The sequence below is a fragment of the Psittacula echo genome, assembly GCF_963264785.1.
Source record: "Psittacula echo genome assembly, chromosome: 18".
Classification (NCBI taxonomy): domain Eukaryota; kingdom Metazoa; phylum Chordata; class Aves; order Psittaciformes; family Psittacidae; genus Psittacula; species Psittacula echo.
In genome coordinates this window covers 3676501-3691091 of record NC_137754.1, presented here as the reverse complement: position 1 = coordinate 3691091, position 14591 = coordinate 3676501, and the positions used below count along the sequence as shown (strand labels likewise).

At 46.5% G+C, this 14591-nt stretch overlaps 1 protein-coding gene across 1 annotated transcript; it reads right to left on the bottom strand.

Moving 5' to 3' along the window:
• Window positions 1-475: 475 nt before the first annotated feature.
• Window positions 476-1767, bottom strand: TIRAP (TIR domain containing adaptor protein; the record flags this gene model as incomplete). The annotated part of the gene is made up of 4 exons (XM_080631603.1): window positions 1697-1767; window positions 1443-1497; window positions 623-1216; window positions 476-519 (listed from the first exon to the last, which is right to left on the bottom strand). Exons 2-4 carry the CDS (start codon window positions 1447-1449, stop codon window positions 476-478), a joined length of 645 nt encoding a protein of 214 aa, XP_080487729.1. The 5' UTR covers window positions 1450-1497; window positions 1697-1767.
• Between the last annotated feature and the right edge of the window lie 12824 nt (window positions 1768-14591).

Below are 14591 nucleotides of genomic sequence, written 5' to 3'. Positions count from 1 at the left end.
GCGCCGGCTCGCAGAAAGCAGAGAGACTCGGAGCCGCGAGTACAGCGTGCCCCCTGGCGGCTTGGGGGTAGATCTCCCTCAAGGGAGTCTTAAGCTTAACCCCACTACACTGGAACCCACAAGAAGGGAGGTGAAAGGAACATTAAAACTAACTCAAAATGTCAAACTTGTGCATTTATATTGTCCCAGAGAACGCGTGCAAAGGCCGGACAGGCGCTGTGTCAGTTTACTAAGGGTCTGAGCCCCATCAGGAGCCTTGAAGACACCCCCCCGCCTCCCGGAGCCTCTGAACATCAGAGCTTAGTGTTGGCACAATAAGCAGTAGGGACCAGGATGTCCCTGTCCCCTCCGAGGCGGGTCTGGCCACACAGACATGAGCATCTGTCCTCCAGGGATGCAGGCAAGTGTCCATGTTCAGTTCCCAGGCCTGCTCCAAAGTCCTTTGGGATGTGGCCACATCCAGATCCATTGTGCACTACTCCGTTGTGCTCATGGAGCTCCGGCACAGGTCCTGGAGATCTGCACAGGCAGAAGATAAGCCCCATAAGCAACCAGTTAAGCTTAAAATAAGCCATTTGAGTAAATCGACATGGTCTTTACACTGTCAGAGTGATGTACTCACAGCGCACAACAGTGTCCCTGATCTGGCTGAAGCTGTTCTCCTTCATGTAGATGTAGTAGAGGTTTCGCAGCTCCCTCGGATAATCCTTCCGATCCACATCCTTCAGCACAGGGATGGTGCGCCCATTGGCCATCGGGGCTTCAGCCAGCGCCTGGTGCATCTGGTACTTGCACCACGGATCCTGCAGGAAGCCAGGGGTGATGAGCATGACCCAGCAGTGGCTGTTCTGCACAGCATCACACAGCTCCGTCACCACCGCGCCGCCCGGAGCCGCGTCCCGCAGCTGGAGGAAGCAGCGGAAGCTTTCGGGTTGACCCTCCAGGTAGGACACCAGCTCCTCCACCACCTCCAGGTCCACCTCACTGTGGCAGATGCAGACATCATAGGTCTTAGCCCAGCGGGCGCTGCCCGAGGCGGTGATGTCCGACACCAACATGGGTGATGGGCGGATGGACCGGATCAGGCTCATGCTGGAAGAAGAGCTGGAGCTCTCAGCAGAGGATGAGGAAGGTGATGAGGAAGCAGAATGGCTGGTGTTGAGGCTGTTCTCCACTGATCTCCGCTTGGGCTTGTGCAGGAGCCGCTTAAACCAACCTGCAGGGCCAGGGAGACCATAGGGAAGTTTTAGGAGGGGGCTTCCAATGGCATCAGTAGGACACCTCCAGATAGGAAGATCCAGATGGGATCTCACCCCAACCCCCTAAAACAACCCCAGCCTCTAAAACATCTGCTACCATGACACATGGATGCACCCAGGTGGGCACCTGCATGTTTTGGTGGGGAGGGGACAGACCCAGAGTGTTCACTCCCCAGCACTCACCAGCCATAGCGGGCACCACACTGCTCAGCTGCCGATCGCCAGCCTGAAACCTCTCCTACCAGCAGGAAGAATAAGGGATAAAAGAAGAAATCAGGAGAGCAGGAACTAGCCTGCAGCAGGCCTCAGCCCCCAGAGCTCACTGGGGTTTATCCCAGCCCCAAAATCACCCCCAGCAGGGTTTCTCTGCACCCACCTCCCCAGTATTTGCCAGGAAGAGGCAGCTCAAGCCCTCCTGCTCTTTACCAGATGCGTACCTGTGGCGAGCGAGGCCAAGAGCCAATGGGCAGGAGACACCCTCATTCCCGACGGTGGGGAAAGGATCCTGTGGAGGGAGAAGCGGGATCACCAGGGATCAACCGGCTGCGGCAAACAGAAGAGGGCTTGGGTGAAGCCCAAGCAAGCCATTGCTTAGTAATAGTGAAAAGTTTTTGCTGTTCACGGATAGTGAATGGTATGGGGAGAAGTTTAGGGTGTGCCTACCTGGGATGCAGGAGATGGACACTGGAGCAAGGAAGGGGGATACATCAGCCCTTGAGTTCAGCAAGGAGGATCTTCTGGGATCACCTAGGTGGGAAAGGAGAGTTAGGATACATGTTCACTCCAGAGCCTAACAGGATCCATGCTGAATGGCGATGCCGATCGATCCTTACAGCTTCCCCATCTGGGAACAGCTCCTAACAGAGCAGCCCCAGGTGATGAGGGGAGGAGAGAGGCACCCACCAGCTTCCCTAGGGACAGCGTGGAAGAGCTGCCCCATCCCTGGGCTTCCCCCGAGACCCCTCCAGTTGGGGGCAGGCCTGGGTTCCGCCGGGCAGACGGAAGCACAGGCAGGGGAAGCAGCTCAGCCCTCCCTGGGGCCTCCCTCCCACATCCGTCACCACGCCCCGCACGCACCAGCAACCCCAGCTGAGCTCAGAGGTGGGCACTGAAGCCTCTGCCCACCACTGTGACACTGCCATAGCCCAGCTGGGTCAGTGTCCCTCCACTGTTCGCTCTGGAGCGGAATGATGGCTGTCACAGCCCCACTGTACACAGCACCCCCAGCTGCCACAGCACCAGCTATGGGTCCCTGCCTTGGAGGAGCTTGGCCCTCACCTCTACCCATCTCAATGCACTCATAAAGACAATGGTCAGTGCTCATCACCCTAATTTCAGACCTGTTTTGCTTTCCTCCCATCCCAAAACATTCCATGCACCAAGGGATTTGCCCACCCATAGGTGGGCCAACCCCCAAGCCACCAGGCCCTCATCCCTCTGCTTCACCAGAGCGTGACCATCACCCCACAAACCTGAGTCCCCACTGGATGGCTCCCCATCCCTGCCTTCACTATAATATCGTCATTATTACAGGGAGCAGTGTAATGAAGGAGGCACAGCTTGACTCACAACATGCCTTGACCCACCAGCAGCACACTGAAGTCCCCTAGCAGCACAAGCACAATTCAGCTATGGGCTGGTCATCACTGGGAAGCCTGTGTCCTATTCAATTGCCTGCAAAGAGCATTAAGAAATAGGTTGAGAACAGGATGAGTGCAATGCAGGGTCAAAACCAACCCCCAAAAGGTGTCCAGGTGAGAGAATCGGGCTGCTTTTACCTCTACATACACCCATAACCAACACACTTCATAATGGTGCTAATACAGTGACACACAGCTCTAAATAACCCCAAACAGATGCATTACAGCAGCCAGCGGAGGCCAAGCACCGCTCTTATGCCAGAGACATTATCACAGACACAGAGGCAGCTGGCAGAAGGAACTCGAGGTCGGAAGGCCCCTGAGGGGTTAGAGAGCACAATCACGCCCATAACAACCCCTTATAATAGAGGGGACCGGGCCCCATCCCCTCACACCGCCCCCCGGCAGGCATCTCCATACGAACCTGCCCCTCCGCACACGGGCCGCGAGTGACAAGCGCATGCGCCCGCCGCCAGAGTGCGGGGTGAACTCTCGCGCGGCCTAGAGCTCTTCTCCCCTTCCGTCGTGGGAACAGGAAGGTCCCGTCCAGTCCTCTACCAGCCAATGGGAGGGCGGAGTGAGAGTGCGTTGACCAATCGCGTCTCGTCTAGTCGCCAGCTGTGATTGCTCTATTCATCGCTTTAGGTATCAATGGGTGCTTAAGAGAAAGCATCTTCAGTGATAGCTGTCTGTGATATCTGCAGGGAATTGGTGCCCAGGCAGGTGATGAGTTATACTTGTGACACGTGCTTCCTGGTTATGTTTGTGGAAAGCAGTGGGAAATCTCATTTCGTGCTATACCATGAAACGTCATGGCTTTCTGAACAAGCACGCTTAAGTTCTCAGTAAACATTCATGAGTTTTAGAATGGTTTGAGGTTTTTTCCTCCCACAAACACAAAGAATATCAATGAAAAGACCAATTTTACACAGTGTTTCTTTTCATGCTCTGTTGATTGCTGCTTGGAAAGGAAAGAACAAATAAAAAGAGGAATGGTGCAACCACTGGTTTTGTTCTGCTTCTGAAGTATTTACCATTCATAGCTCTTTTTCTAGTGGTCTGTGGGATCCTCTGGAAGTCCACCCCTGTCTGGAGTGGCTGTGAAGGCTCCTTGCACTTGGAAGGCTGACTTTTCCCTGGGACTGCTGATAAAAGTGATCAAGTGCAGGGTCACTTAAATTCAGGACTTGGAGAAGGATCACAGGGCTGTTGGTTTTCCTTTGGTAGCTTTGACTTATACCTCTCGTAACAGGAAATGAGAAGGGCCGTTTCAACATTCAGTGTAAAGTTCAGCATCAAATGCTGTTGTGGCTGTGAGAAGGAAGCTGTGGTTGAGCTCTGTGAAGAGGAGCCTCTTTGGTATATGGCTTTGCATGGCTCTGAGTTCTGAAATGAGCTAAGTGGCTTCTGCTGATTCTGTCTTCCAGCATGACACTGTCATCAAGCCTCCTAGCTCTTAACAAAGACAGATAATGTTCCTGATGGAGTGCATTGCACTTACTGAGGCTGCCTCTGCCTGTGCTCACTGTCTAGTTAATCCTTGCCTCCTATAAGAACACAGTTCGATACAGTGCACCTATACGTGAGCATGTTGTGTTTCTACCACAGGTAAAAGGAGCCATTCACCTCAGGGCAACAAGAATAAAACTTGTTGGCTTCTCCTTCCAAATAAACTGGGAAACTCTAATAAAGGCAGATGAATGAAGGAGATGTTTGGTATTGAGTTTTGGAGGCCATCTTTCTGCTTGTTGCTTTATTCCTTGTTGAAACAATTTGATGGGTTGTTTCCAGCAGCCTGAAATAGCAAACGCCTCATTTCTATAAGAATAGTCTCACTGAGCTAGTTCATCACTGAATCAGTCTGAAGCCAAGTATGCGCTTAGTAACTTCGCCAAGTGAAGCCTTCATCCTTGCAGACACTGGGTTGTGCAGTGAATCACAGGAACTGGCGGAAGGACAAGCTGCAGCCTCAGGTTGGTTCAGCTTTGACTCAGTAGGTTTATTTCTGGAATTGTTGAACAAGTCCTTACTAGCTTTAGCTCAGCTTTTACCTGACCAGCTTCTATAAATAACTTCAGAACTCCTCAGGTAAGTCATGTCCCCATGGGATGGACCCTGTCCCGTCTTTCCCATCCCAGTGAATCAGCAGTCCTGCTGGGTTGCTTGCTAAGTGCTTCTATACATGCAATGCAATGACAAACGTATTAAACCTGCATATAAAACCTTCAATAATCTTGTAAAAGCTGTAGATGAACCAATGAGTCTTCCTTCTTCAAGGCTCCTCTTAAAAACCAAAAAGGGCCGTAAAACTTAATCAGTGAGAAGGGAACTTTCCTCTATGCAACACCCAGTGGTACATTGATCTTGGATAAACTCACAAACAACTTTATGCAACTGTTCTGTTGCTGAAAACATTTCAAATCAAACATCAAGATCTCCAAAGTGTATTTTTTTAGCAGCTGCTGATTGCAGTTGCAGAATGGAGCTGCAAAATGAGGTTGTGTAGCTACTAGGGAAGTGCTGAGTAGTGTCTGCTTTGGGGGAAATGAAAGTCAGATGAAGGGAGTAGTTACCACTAGGATAGGAAAGGAATAACCCTGAAAGAGTAGCAGATAGACAAGATGACTTTATCAATTAAGCAGGACAAAATCTTTTGTTAAAGTCAGTCAGGTATCCAGTCTGGTCATTAGAAGAACTGGAAGAAGCTTGAACTGAGAAAGAAGAGACTTGCTTTTGCTTGTTACTATTCATTGACCAGCAGTATTAGACCTCAAAAAGAAAGACCTGGAGAATCCACTTATATCTACTAAAAGCAATAGGCATTGATTCCCAATCTCCCCCTCACCCATCTGTTAGCCAGGGTAAGTTCTGACAAATCAAAGCCCAAAATAGCACAAAATATGCACTGTTCTCTGTGAGAAATCTGCTGCAGCCCATCACTCCTACACCTCTGAGCAACAGAGCAAAGAGCTCTGTATTTTGGAGTTCCAAATGCACACCAAGTGTACACCTGTGGTAATCTTAGTGGGAGAAAAGCTGCTAATACGCTTTTCTGGAAGCAAATTTGCCAAGCCAAACATAGATAAAGTGAAGAACGTAGCATTAAAAAGGCTGGTGGTTTCCGGGTGCCCAGCTCTTACTAAATTCTTCTGGAGAGCCGTTATAGGTAGGTCTGACAGGTTGGCCTTTGTCAATGGTGCCAGGGTTGGTACTAGCTGATAACTGGGTTGTGGTCAACAAGAAAGTCAATGTGCTGTATGGGTCAAGGGCCTCTTGTTACGCTGGATGTTGAGGCCAGTTGCCCACAGCAGGGAGGTTGGAACTAGACAATCTTAAGGTCCTTTCCAACCCTAACTATTCTATGATTCTAGGTGTAAGAAACTGTTTTCAAAAGCAGCTTGCTTCAAGCACCAAGCTCTTTAGCATCCACAAGCTGAGCTGTGCTGCAGTATCAGAAGGCAGGAAGGGTGAATTACCACAGTCCCACATGTAGATCCTGGGCTGACAGCTTTCTGGAGAAGGGCCAGATAATGAATATGTTCGCAAACGATACCAAGGGAGAGATCAGAGGAAAAAGTGGATATCTGCGGTTTGGATTTACACTATAACACTGCTGCAGAAGTTAGAAACTGTAACTGTAAAAAAGACATGGTCCTCTCTTGAAGTTGGATTTACTCCATTGACATGAACTCAGTGAGGCCAGGACCTTGTTCTTGTCAGAGAAGCCAGGGTTAATGTTCTTCTCTTCTAGCACCAGAAGTGTTGTCCATTAGGTTAACAGTCCTTGAACTCTCTCCTGGAGAAATAATTCTGAATTTCAGATGTAAATGTTACTTGATCCATGATAAGTCCATCAGCAAATGTCTCCCATCAATGATTTACTGCCCTAAGGAGTTTTCCCGCAGTGTATTTACCTGTTCCTTGTAGGTCAGCAGGAGCTAAGAATGAGGAAGACTTTGTAGTGTTATAAACTTTTTGCTTACCTTGGCTTCTCCACCCTCTCTTAGCAAACTGCAGCTCCAGAAGGCTCAGCTGAGCTTGGAAGGGAAGTATTCACACAGCAGAATCATTCCCCTTGGGTTTTATTCTTTCCTGGTGTTTTTTGTCCTTCCCATCACATTCACCTTCTGAACTGGGAGGAAATTTGAGACTGGGCTCTGTGTAGATCCTGCACTCAAGGAGAAACTCACCTTGTGCAGGAGTTTAATCTTGGCAACGAGCAAGCTGGATCCAGCTGTGGTCTGAGCAGGAGGCTGTAAAGCCAAGCGGCTACTTCCCCTTCGAGTTACTATTCAACTTCACTGGGTGGTTCTGAGAGGGAGTGGGGGGCAGTTCTGTGCCCCAGTTGACCTGTCCTGTAATGAAAGCTCACTTCTACCTGGGAACTGGGAGGAGATTTGTCTTGGAAGCATTCCGTCTGTTCAGGGTATAATGAGTTTTCCTCCAAAGTAGGGTTTGGTTTACTAGGGATGATGAAGATAATCAAAGTGATCAAATTAGATCCAAGGGAAGTTGGGAACTAGCAGCTTGAGGCTGGCGTAATCTGAGAGAACATCTCTGCACTGTATTTTGGGCTTAATATTCTGTTGCTTAAAGTAGTAACTTTACTCTCCTGTTAGCACTCCGTGTGACCAGGGGAGTTTGCAAAAGCTTTTGCTGTGTCCAAGTTGTTTTATTGTGATCTTTGTGATCTGTGCCTAGCTCACCATTGCGCTTGCCCAGGTCTGCATAGCCTTGTCCTTACACACTCTTTGATTTGCAGACCACACAGGCTACCAGGCAAGGAACTGTGATCTTGATTTAGTGCTTGGATAACAGGCCCTGAGACCGGGTGAGATATGCCAGGAATTCTGCCACAAGTATGTTTACTCATATGATAAATGGTCCGCTTATGGGATTTTCATCAGCAATGAACCCTTCAGGGAAGTTACAGAAGGATAACTCAGTTCTCTCCTTACTTTCTTTCATTACCTTCCATCTCCCTGCAGCTCATGTCACTTGCCTTGTGTTCATGCCTCCTTCCTTTGGAGAAAGAAGAGCCTGGTGGATAACGAAGCATTCTGACAGGGCTTCAGGCCTGATGAACTGTCAGCATAGGAATTTGTGCTTAAGATGCTCAGTTTGTACAGAACAATGTGGTTTTTCCTGTCGTTTCTCAGTTGCGTAGCCCAAAAAGTTTTCTGTTTTCCAGTTTTACTGGCTGGAGAAGTATGGAGACTATGTAGGGCTGGACCAGATCAGAGATGCACACTGACTGAAGAAGCCATAGGTTGGGAAAATAGTGCAATCACTTCCAGTATTTTTATTGTCAGGATAGTTTCAGGTTCTTGCCTGCTGACTGTAGGTGACTGGTAAAAGTAACTTTTGCTTTTCCCACTGAGATTGGAATGAGATTTGGCCAAGGGGTTATTAATCTAACAGTGGGGATCCACTACAGTGTGACAGAGTAAAGCCAGCGTAAAGCATCTTGACTTTCCCTAGCTCCCAATCTCAGCTCAAGCACCCTTCCATCCCAGAATCCTGGGCTGCATCCCCAGCAGTGTGAGCAGCAGGACATGGAGCGGATTCTCCTCCTCTGCTGTGCTCTGGGGAGGCCCCCTCTGCAGTCCTGATTCAGCTCTGGGGCAACAGCACAAAAGGGACATGGAGCTGCTGAAGCAAATGCAGAGATGCTGCGAGGACTGGAGCAAGCTGCTCTAGTGGAAGGTGTCCCTGCCCATGGCAGGGGGTTGGAACTGCATGAGCTTTAAGGTCCCTTCCAACCCAAGCCACTCTGGGATTTTATGGGTATAAAAGCCTATTTCCAGTTAATAACCTGGGCATTTTAGGAGCATAAATAGTGAGATGTATCTGTTCCAAAGAGTATTTAGCAGAACAGGTTGCAGGAAGGTGATCGTGTTGGGGGTGTGAGGGTGCACGCAGGTGCCTCCCATCTGAGGCTGTTGGCATAACAAGACCCTTGCATTAGTAGGTATTGGGCACAGCTGAGTGGGGCTCATATCTAGGTACAGAGTTGCTTGTGTGCTTCCTCAGAGCAGACAAAGGATTTTTGTGCTGCTGAGTTTGTGCTTTTATGGGCCGTGGTTGTGGTAAGTTTTCAAGCAGCATTTGGGGTTGGGGTGGGCACTTTGCTGTTCTTAAGCCTTTAGCAGTTATGCTTTTAAGTTCACTTTCATAGCGATCTTGTTGGAGGTGTTATCATTGTGGTTTTTATAGGGGTCTGCTAGAAAATTCATGTTTGTCCTTAAATACAACATACTGTATAGCTCTGACTGGGCTAGTGGGCATTCCACTTGAAATGCCTGGCCGAACTCTACAGGGCTTCAGCTGCACCAAGCCAGCTGAAGTTGAGTCCAGTTGAGCTTTGTTTCCAAAATAGCATACTTAGTAATGTGAGCATTTAAATGATGCCAAATGAGCTTTGAAGATAGCATCTCACAGGTAACAAATGGTAACTTGTGCTGCTGTAATGATTGTGGTTAGTCCAGAGAATCTGCTGTAGCTAGACAAGTGCTGGTGTTAAATACGTGTTTATCTGGCACTTCTATTTATGTGGGTTTCATTGATGGCCTTCAATTTTGCCCCTTTTCAGCTGAAAAAAAGAAAAAGAGATTTAATTCAAAACATTTCACGATGTGGAGTTGAAGGAAACTCGGTTACCATCTGAGCAAGAAATAGTGTCATAATGAATGTAAACTATGTTGTGCTCTCTGGTGCTGTTACCTGGAATTAGATGAATTGAGTGATTATGGGGTGTGCAGTGCTGCCAGAGGATATGTGCTCCCAGGGGGATTTCACTGGTGGGTCTGGAGTAGTGTTCCAGTCGTTGCAAAACCTTGTTCTGGAAAGAGACCATGAAATGACCTACATGTGGTAGGGCATGACCTCGGAGGAGATGGTTTTCCCTCTGTGAAAGCCTGTGGTATCAGAAGGAATGAATGCAGCCAGCTTCACAGTGGCTGGGAGTTTGTGTCAGGGATGGGGCTGGAGCAAATCATTGCGGTCCCTGTAAATCAGGGTGCCCTGGGTTGTGTAATGGCACCATAATTGTACTCTAAGTGTAGTATTGTCTCCTTATGGCTTATATATGTGTTTACATGAATTTACTTTGCTACATCACATCTGCAGAGCTCATTGCCCTCGTGAGTCACCAGCTCAGAGTTCTTTGTGTGCAGAGCAGTAATCTCTGGAATTACAAGGATAAATGGCCTCTCAGGTTTGTCTTCCTAGCATTGTTGCCATCATTTCTGTTTTCAGTAAGTGTTGACACTGCAGTGAGAACAGCAGTTACCTGCAAGTGTTAGAAGGAGAAGATTAATTTCTGTGTTTTCCTTCCCTTCTGGTGGCGATAACACAAGGCCAGCAGTGTCATGGTGTCTGCATTGCCACCAGGAAAAATAATAAGCAGAATTTTCACTATATAATTTGGCTACAGGCTTTGTTTCAAAATGTGAACCCTGCTTATGAGTTTATGATGGTAAAAAGCACTCTCCACCTCATAGGCATACAGGTCTTCACTGTATCTCTCCAGTCTCAACATCACAAGCTCTCTCAAACAGTTCTTCAGCTCTTGCATCATATTATGTAATTAGAAAGGTAGTATGGAGAATTCCTAGTTGTTCTTTTGAGAGAGCATGAGTACCCTACATGAGGTCTGCAAAGCTGATTTACAGTGAGAAGAATGTGCTGTACGTATAGTTGTTGCTGAAACATAATGTAATATGTACTGCCAGCATATGTGGTAGTGTGCATATATATCAAAGGGTAGTATGTCTACATACATATTACACTTAGATATTACACGTGTCTCTTCTGCTGCTGCCAAAATAGCTTTGTATTTGAACATAGGGAAAAAATCAGACCTGCCAGCCTTAAATACTCTCTTTCTGCTTTGCTGCAGAGTAGCCTCTTGCCTTAAGCCAGCTCTCCCTTTCCATCTTGCTGGCCTCTTGGCTGGAATGCAGGAATTGTCTAGTAACAGAGCAGGTGAAAGGAGAAAGGTGCTTGAGTTTTTAGGAGAGCTAGTTTAAACTAGAGAAAGCTGTGCAAAGAAGTAAAAGGAGGTAAGGGAAAGCTGTGAAGCACAGCATAATCAGTAGGGGCATCTGACCTGTATAGTCCGGCTGGGGCTGGAGCAAGAAAGCACAGTTTTCTGTTGAAGAAAGATTTCTCAGTTTATGAGCTGGTAAATTAACTCTTGGTGTGCTTGCAGCAGAGTTGTAGGCTGAAAAGAAGCAGCTTGCTTGAAGGTATATTAACTTGCAGTTCAAATCTGCTGCTTTCCATTGCATATCTGTGAGTTATTGCTGCTTACTTGACTGAGAGAGATCAATGCTTATTCCTGTTGAGGGTGCAGCAGTGACTGAAGGAATTTACAAGTAAGACTGAGTGGAGGAGTTGCGTTTTCTTTCTGTTTTAGGCTTTAGCACACATGGTCCATGGCTATGGTTCCTACATGTTTTCTCATGCCTCATATAAGAATGGCATGCATGTAGTACTAAGAAACCTATGCAAGGTTGAAGGCTGCTTGTGATACAGACCATGCAAGGCTAAATGGAAGAGACATACATACACCAGGAAAGTAAATTATTTTCCTTCTCAGCTATCACAAAAAGAGCTTGCCAGCTCAGTTTTTCCAGTTCTGGATCATAGTGTGCATATTCTGCCCAGGTTTGGAATGTAACTGGATGTCTATAACACTTTTGATTTGGGAGCCACTAGAATGAGAAGATGCCCATGGTGCATGTCTTTAACCTGCCCACAAATGGGATACAAAACAGATTAACTGGAGTAAATGCTGCAGCACTAAGTGTAAGAATTGATGTGTGATACTGCCGCTTGAAAACCCCTCATAACTCAAACACACAGAGACATCTTCAATCTTACTTCAGTTTGCAACTGGATTGTATTATCATCTTTGCACCTTTCCTTGTGTATAGACTCAACGTTTGATGGGTACAGTGATGCTTTCTGACTTTATTGGGTTAAATGAGGCCTGTGTTTGAGGACAGTTCCACATTCATTTGCATCAGATACCATAACCTCATGCCTTAGTTAAGATGTTAACAGAGGATCATTACACTGGACTGGGAGGTCCTACCTGCTGTTTCCCACATGTGCTATTATGCAATGACCTGTCTTGTCCTGTGCAGTCCAGACTTAATAGTTCTAACGAATACTATGCATGCCAGTGAGAAAATGTAGGATTCATTCTTTCCATACCTGTTTGTCCGTTTTACCTTCATGGTTTTGAGATCTTTTGTAATACTGGAAAGGCTCAAATGTAGAAACAGTGAATCTGTCTCAAGGCATTCATGGGCTTTGCCCTTCTTGGAAATGATGTTAATCTTCCAATTTCTTAGCTTTTCAGTTGCTTTGCAAACCTGATTTGGACTTAACTCAGGCATGGATAGAATGCAGCAGATTGCAAAGTACATCTTGTCCTCTCAAAGAAGATGGTGGTGTGGTGAAGCCACAGGCAGTCAAACTATAGAGCTGTTGGGGTGCATACTGCTCTTAGCCCCTGGAGAGGGCTTTGAGCTAAAGCAGCATTTGAAATGCAGAGGAGCATTTGACTTGGAGACATAAGTTTGCTACTTTTCCAGATACTACTATGACAGAGTTCTTTTGCTCTTAGGAGCATATGTTGGTGCTAAAATGGATGCATTGCACCCATCCTTAAAGTTTTCCTCTCAAAACTGCTTTGTTTGCCTCTTCTTTGAGCCCAGGATGTCCATGTGTCAAAGTTCTCTGATACTGGGGAGGGTGCATTTGTTCAAATACTGAATGGTTTGTGATAGGCAAAAGAACGTTCCTGGGAAAATACTGAAGAAGGCAGATTATTTTTGCCTTGAAATCCTGGGGAATTCCTCTTCTGTAGCTCTGTGGTTTTGTCAGTTTCTTGCTGTGTTGGTTGATTCTGAGGTTCTGTGTATACAGTTTGCTGAGTGTGTTTTTGTTTTGCCTTAGCAGCAAAGTGATCTGTTGACAGTGAGTATCAAAGGGAGGCCAGAAACACAACTGCGTCCAGCTGCCAGTGGCAGTACTCTGCTGTCCTTCCAGAGCCGTGTGTTTGAGGTGATAACTGTCAGCAGTTAGAGCACAATAAGAGACATTTCTGCTTGTAAGAATTTACTGTAGATTGGGTCTTCCACCAGTGGGAGAAATCAGACTCTTTACTCTTTAGGTGTTTTTGCAGAGCAACCCCTGCATTTCTCAGTGTTCTTACAGCTTTGTGTATTCTGTGGGTGAACAACCTGTCCAGTTTTCTTCGCCACGATTTTCTTTCCTTTGAGAAGATGTATTTGGGTTTTGAAGTGGACCCGATTCTATATTCTGCTATATTCTATCCTGATACTGCGCGGTGACTGCCTCCATGTTGTGCAAGAACTGCTCCCCCTGTTTTCATTCCTCTTCCTGTCTATATTTGAACATGTCATTTTGGCTTAAGGAGTGCAGATCTATAGCTGGTGGAAAGTGGACTATGTTGCTCGCCCATATAGCTTCTCATATTTTCCCTTTCTTTTAAGCAGAAGACAAAACAAATCAGTCCTGACTATGACAAATGACAAGGTGGTGAAATGACTCAGCTTGGCACCCACGTACTGGTTGGTGCATTACCAAGTGATAAGCAGCACATATAGCTGCAATTTGGACTCACCCATTGTTTACATCCTTATTTTGTGTCACTCTTCCTTCTTCCTTTGTAACGATGTCTGTATGTGAAAAATGCTGAGAGCCAATATAATTGATACTCCTGTAATACCCAGCCAGGTATTAAGGAGAGGAGCTTTGAGGAAGAGGCTCATGAAATGCAAAGTAGCTGCTATCATATAAAGGCGTACACTTTTGGGAATAGGCTTTGAGCTAGAAAACACTCCTTCTTCCCCTCCCTCAGTTCTTCCTTGGTTTTGTTTCTCATTGGTAATCCGTCTTGCTGTTTCTTATAACAGGAGTTCTCTTTCTGCCTTTGTTTCTTTAAAGCTTGTCTAGACTTGTATTTAAGTGTTAAATATCAACACACATTATTTATCATTCTCTGCCTAATTCTTTAGCCTTTGTCTGAACAAGATATAGTACCTACTGGTTCTTGTTAAAATGACAGTATTAAAGACCTGGTTTCAAATAGAACTTTAACTCATAGAATCACAGAATAGTTAGGGCTGGGAAGGGCCTTCAGATCATCAAGTTCCAACCAACCTGCCATGAGCAGGGACACCTCACACTAAACCATGTCACCTAAGGCTCTGTCTAGCCTGGCTTTGAACATCGCCAGGGATGGAGCATTCACAACTTCCTTGGGCAACCTGTTCCACTATGTATCTAATGCATACTAAGGTCTATTTTGCCATAAAGACTGGAAAGTGAATGTTGAATTTGATGTCTCAAAGTGTGCCAATCAGCCAGTTGTGTCTTGGTATTCAAGATGTGTTTATCAAAACTGAACAAGGATTTGAAGTATGTCGGTCGGTTAATGGGGACAAAAAAGGACGTGTGCACCTCCTTCCTCCTTGCCCTGGCACAGGTTAGGTCCTTTCCTGTTTCACTCCATTTCTCATAGTCTTTATAAGAAGAGAAGAAAGAGAATTGTTTTCTGGAAAAAATTTTATTATCAAATTACTTCTATACAGCATTTTTACCCTTGGTAAGGGAATACAGGTTTCTGTATACACTTGCTTGGAATTCGGTTCCA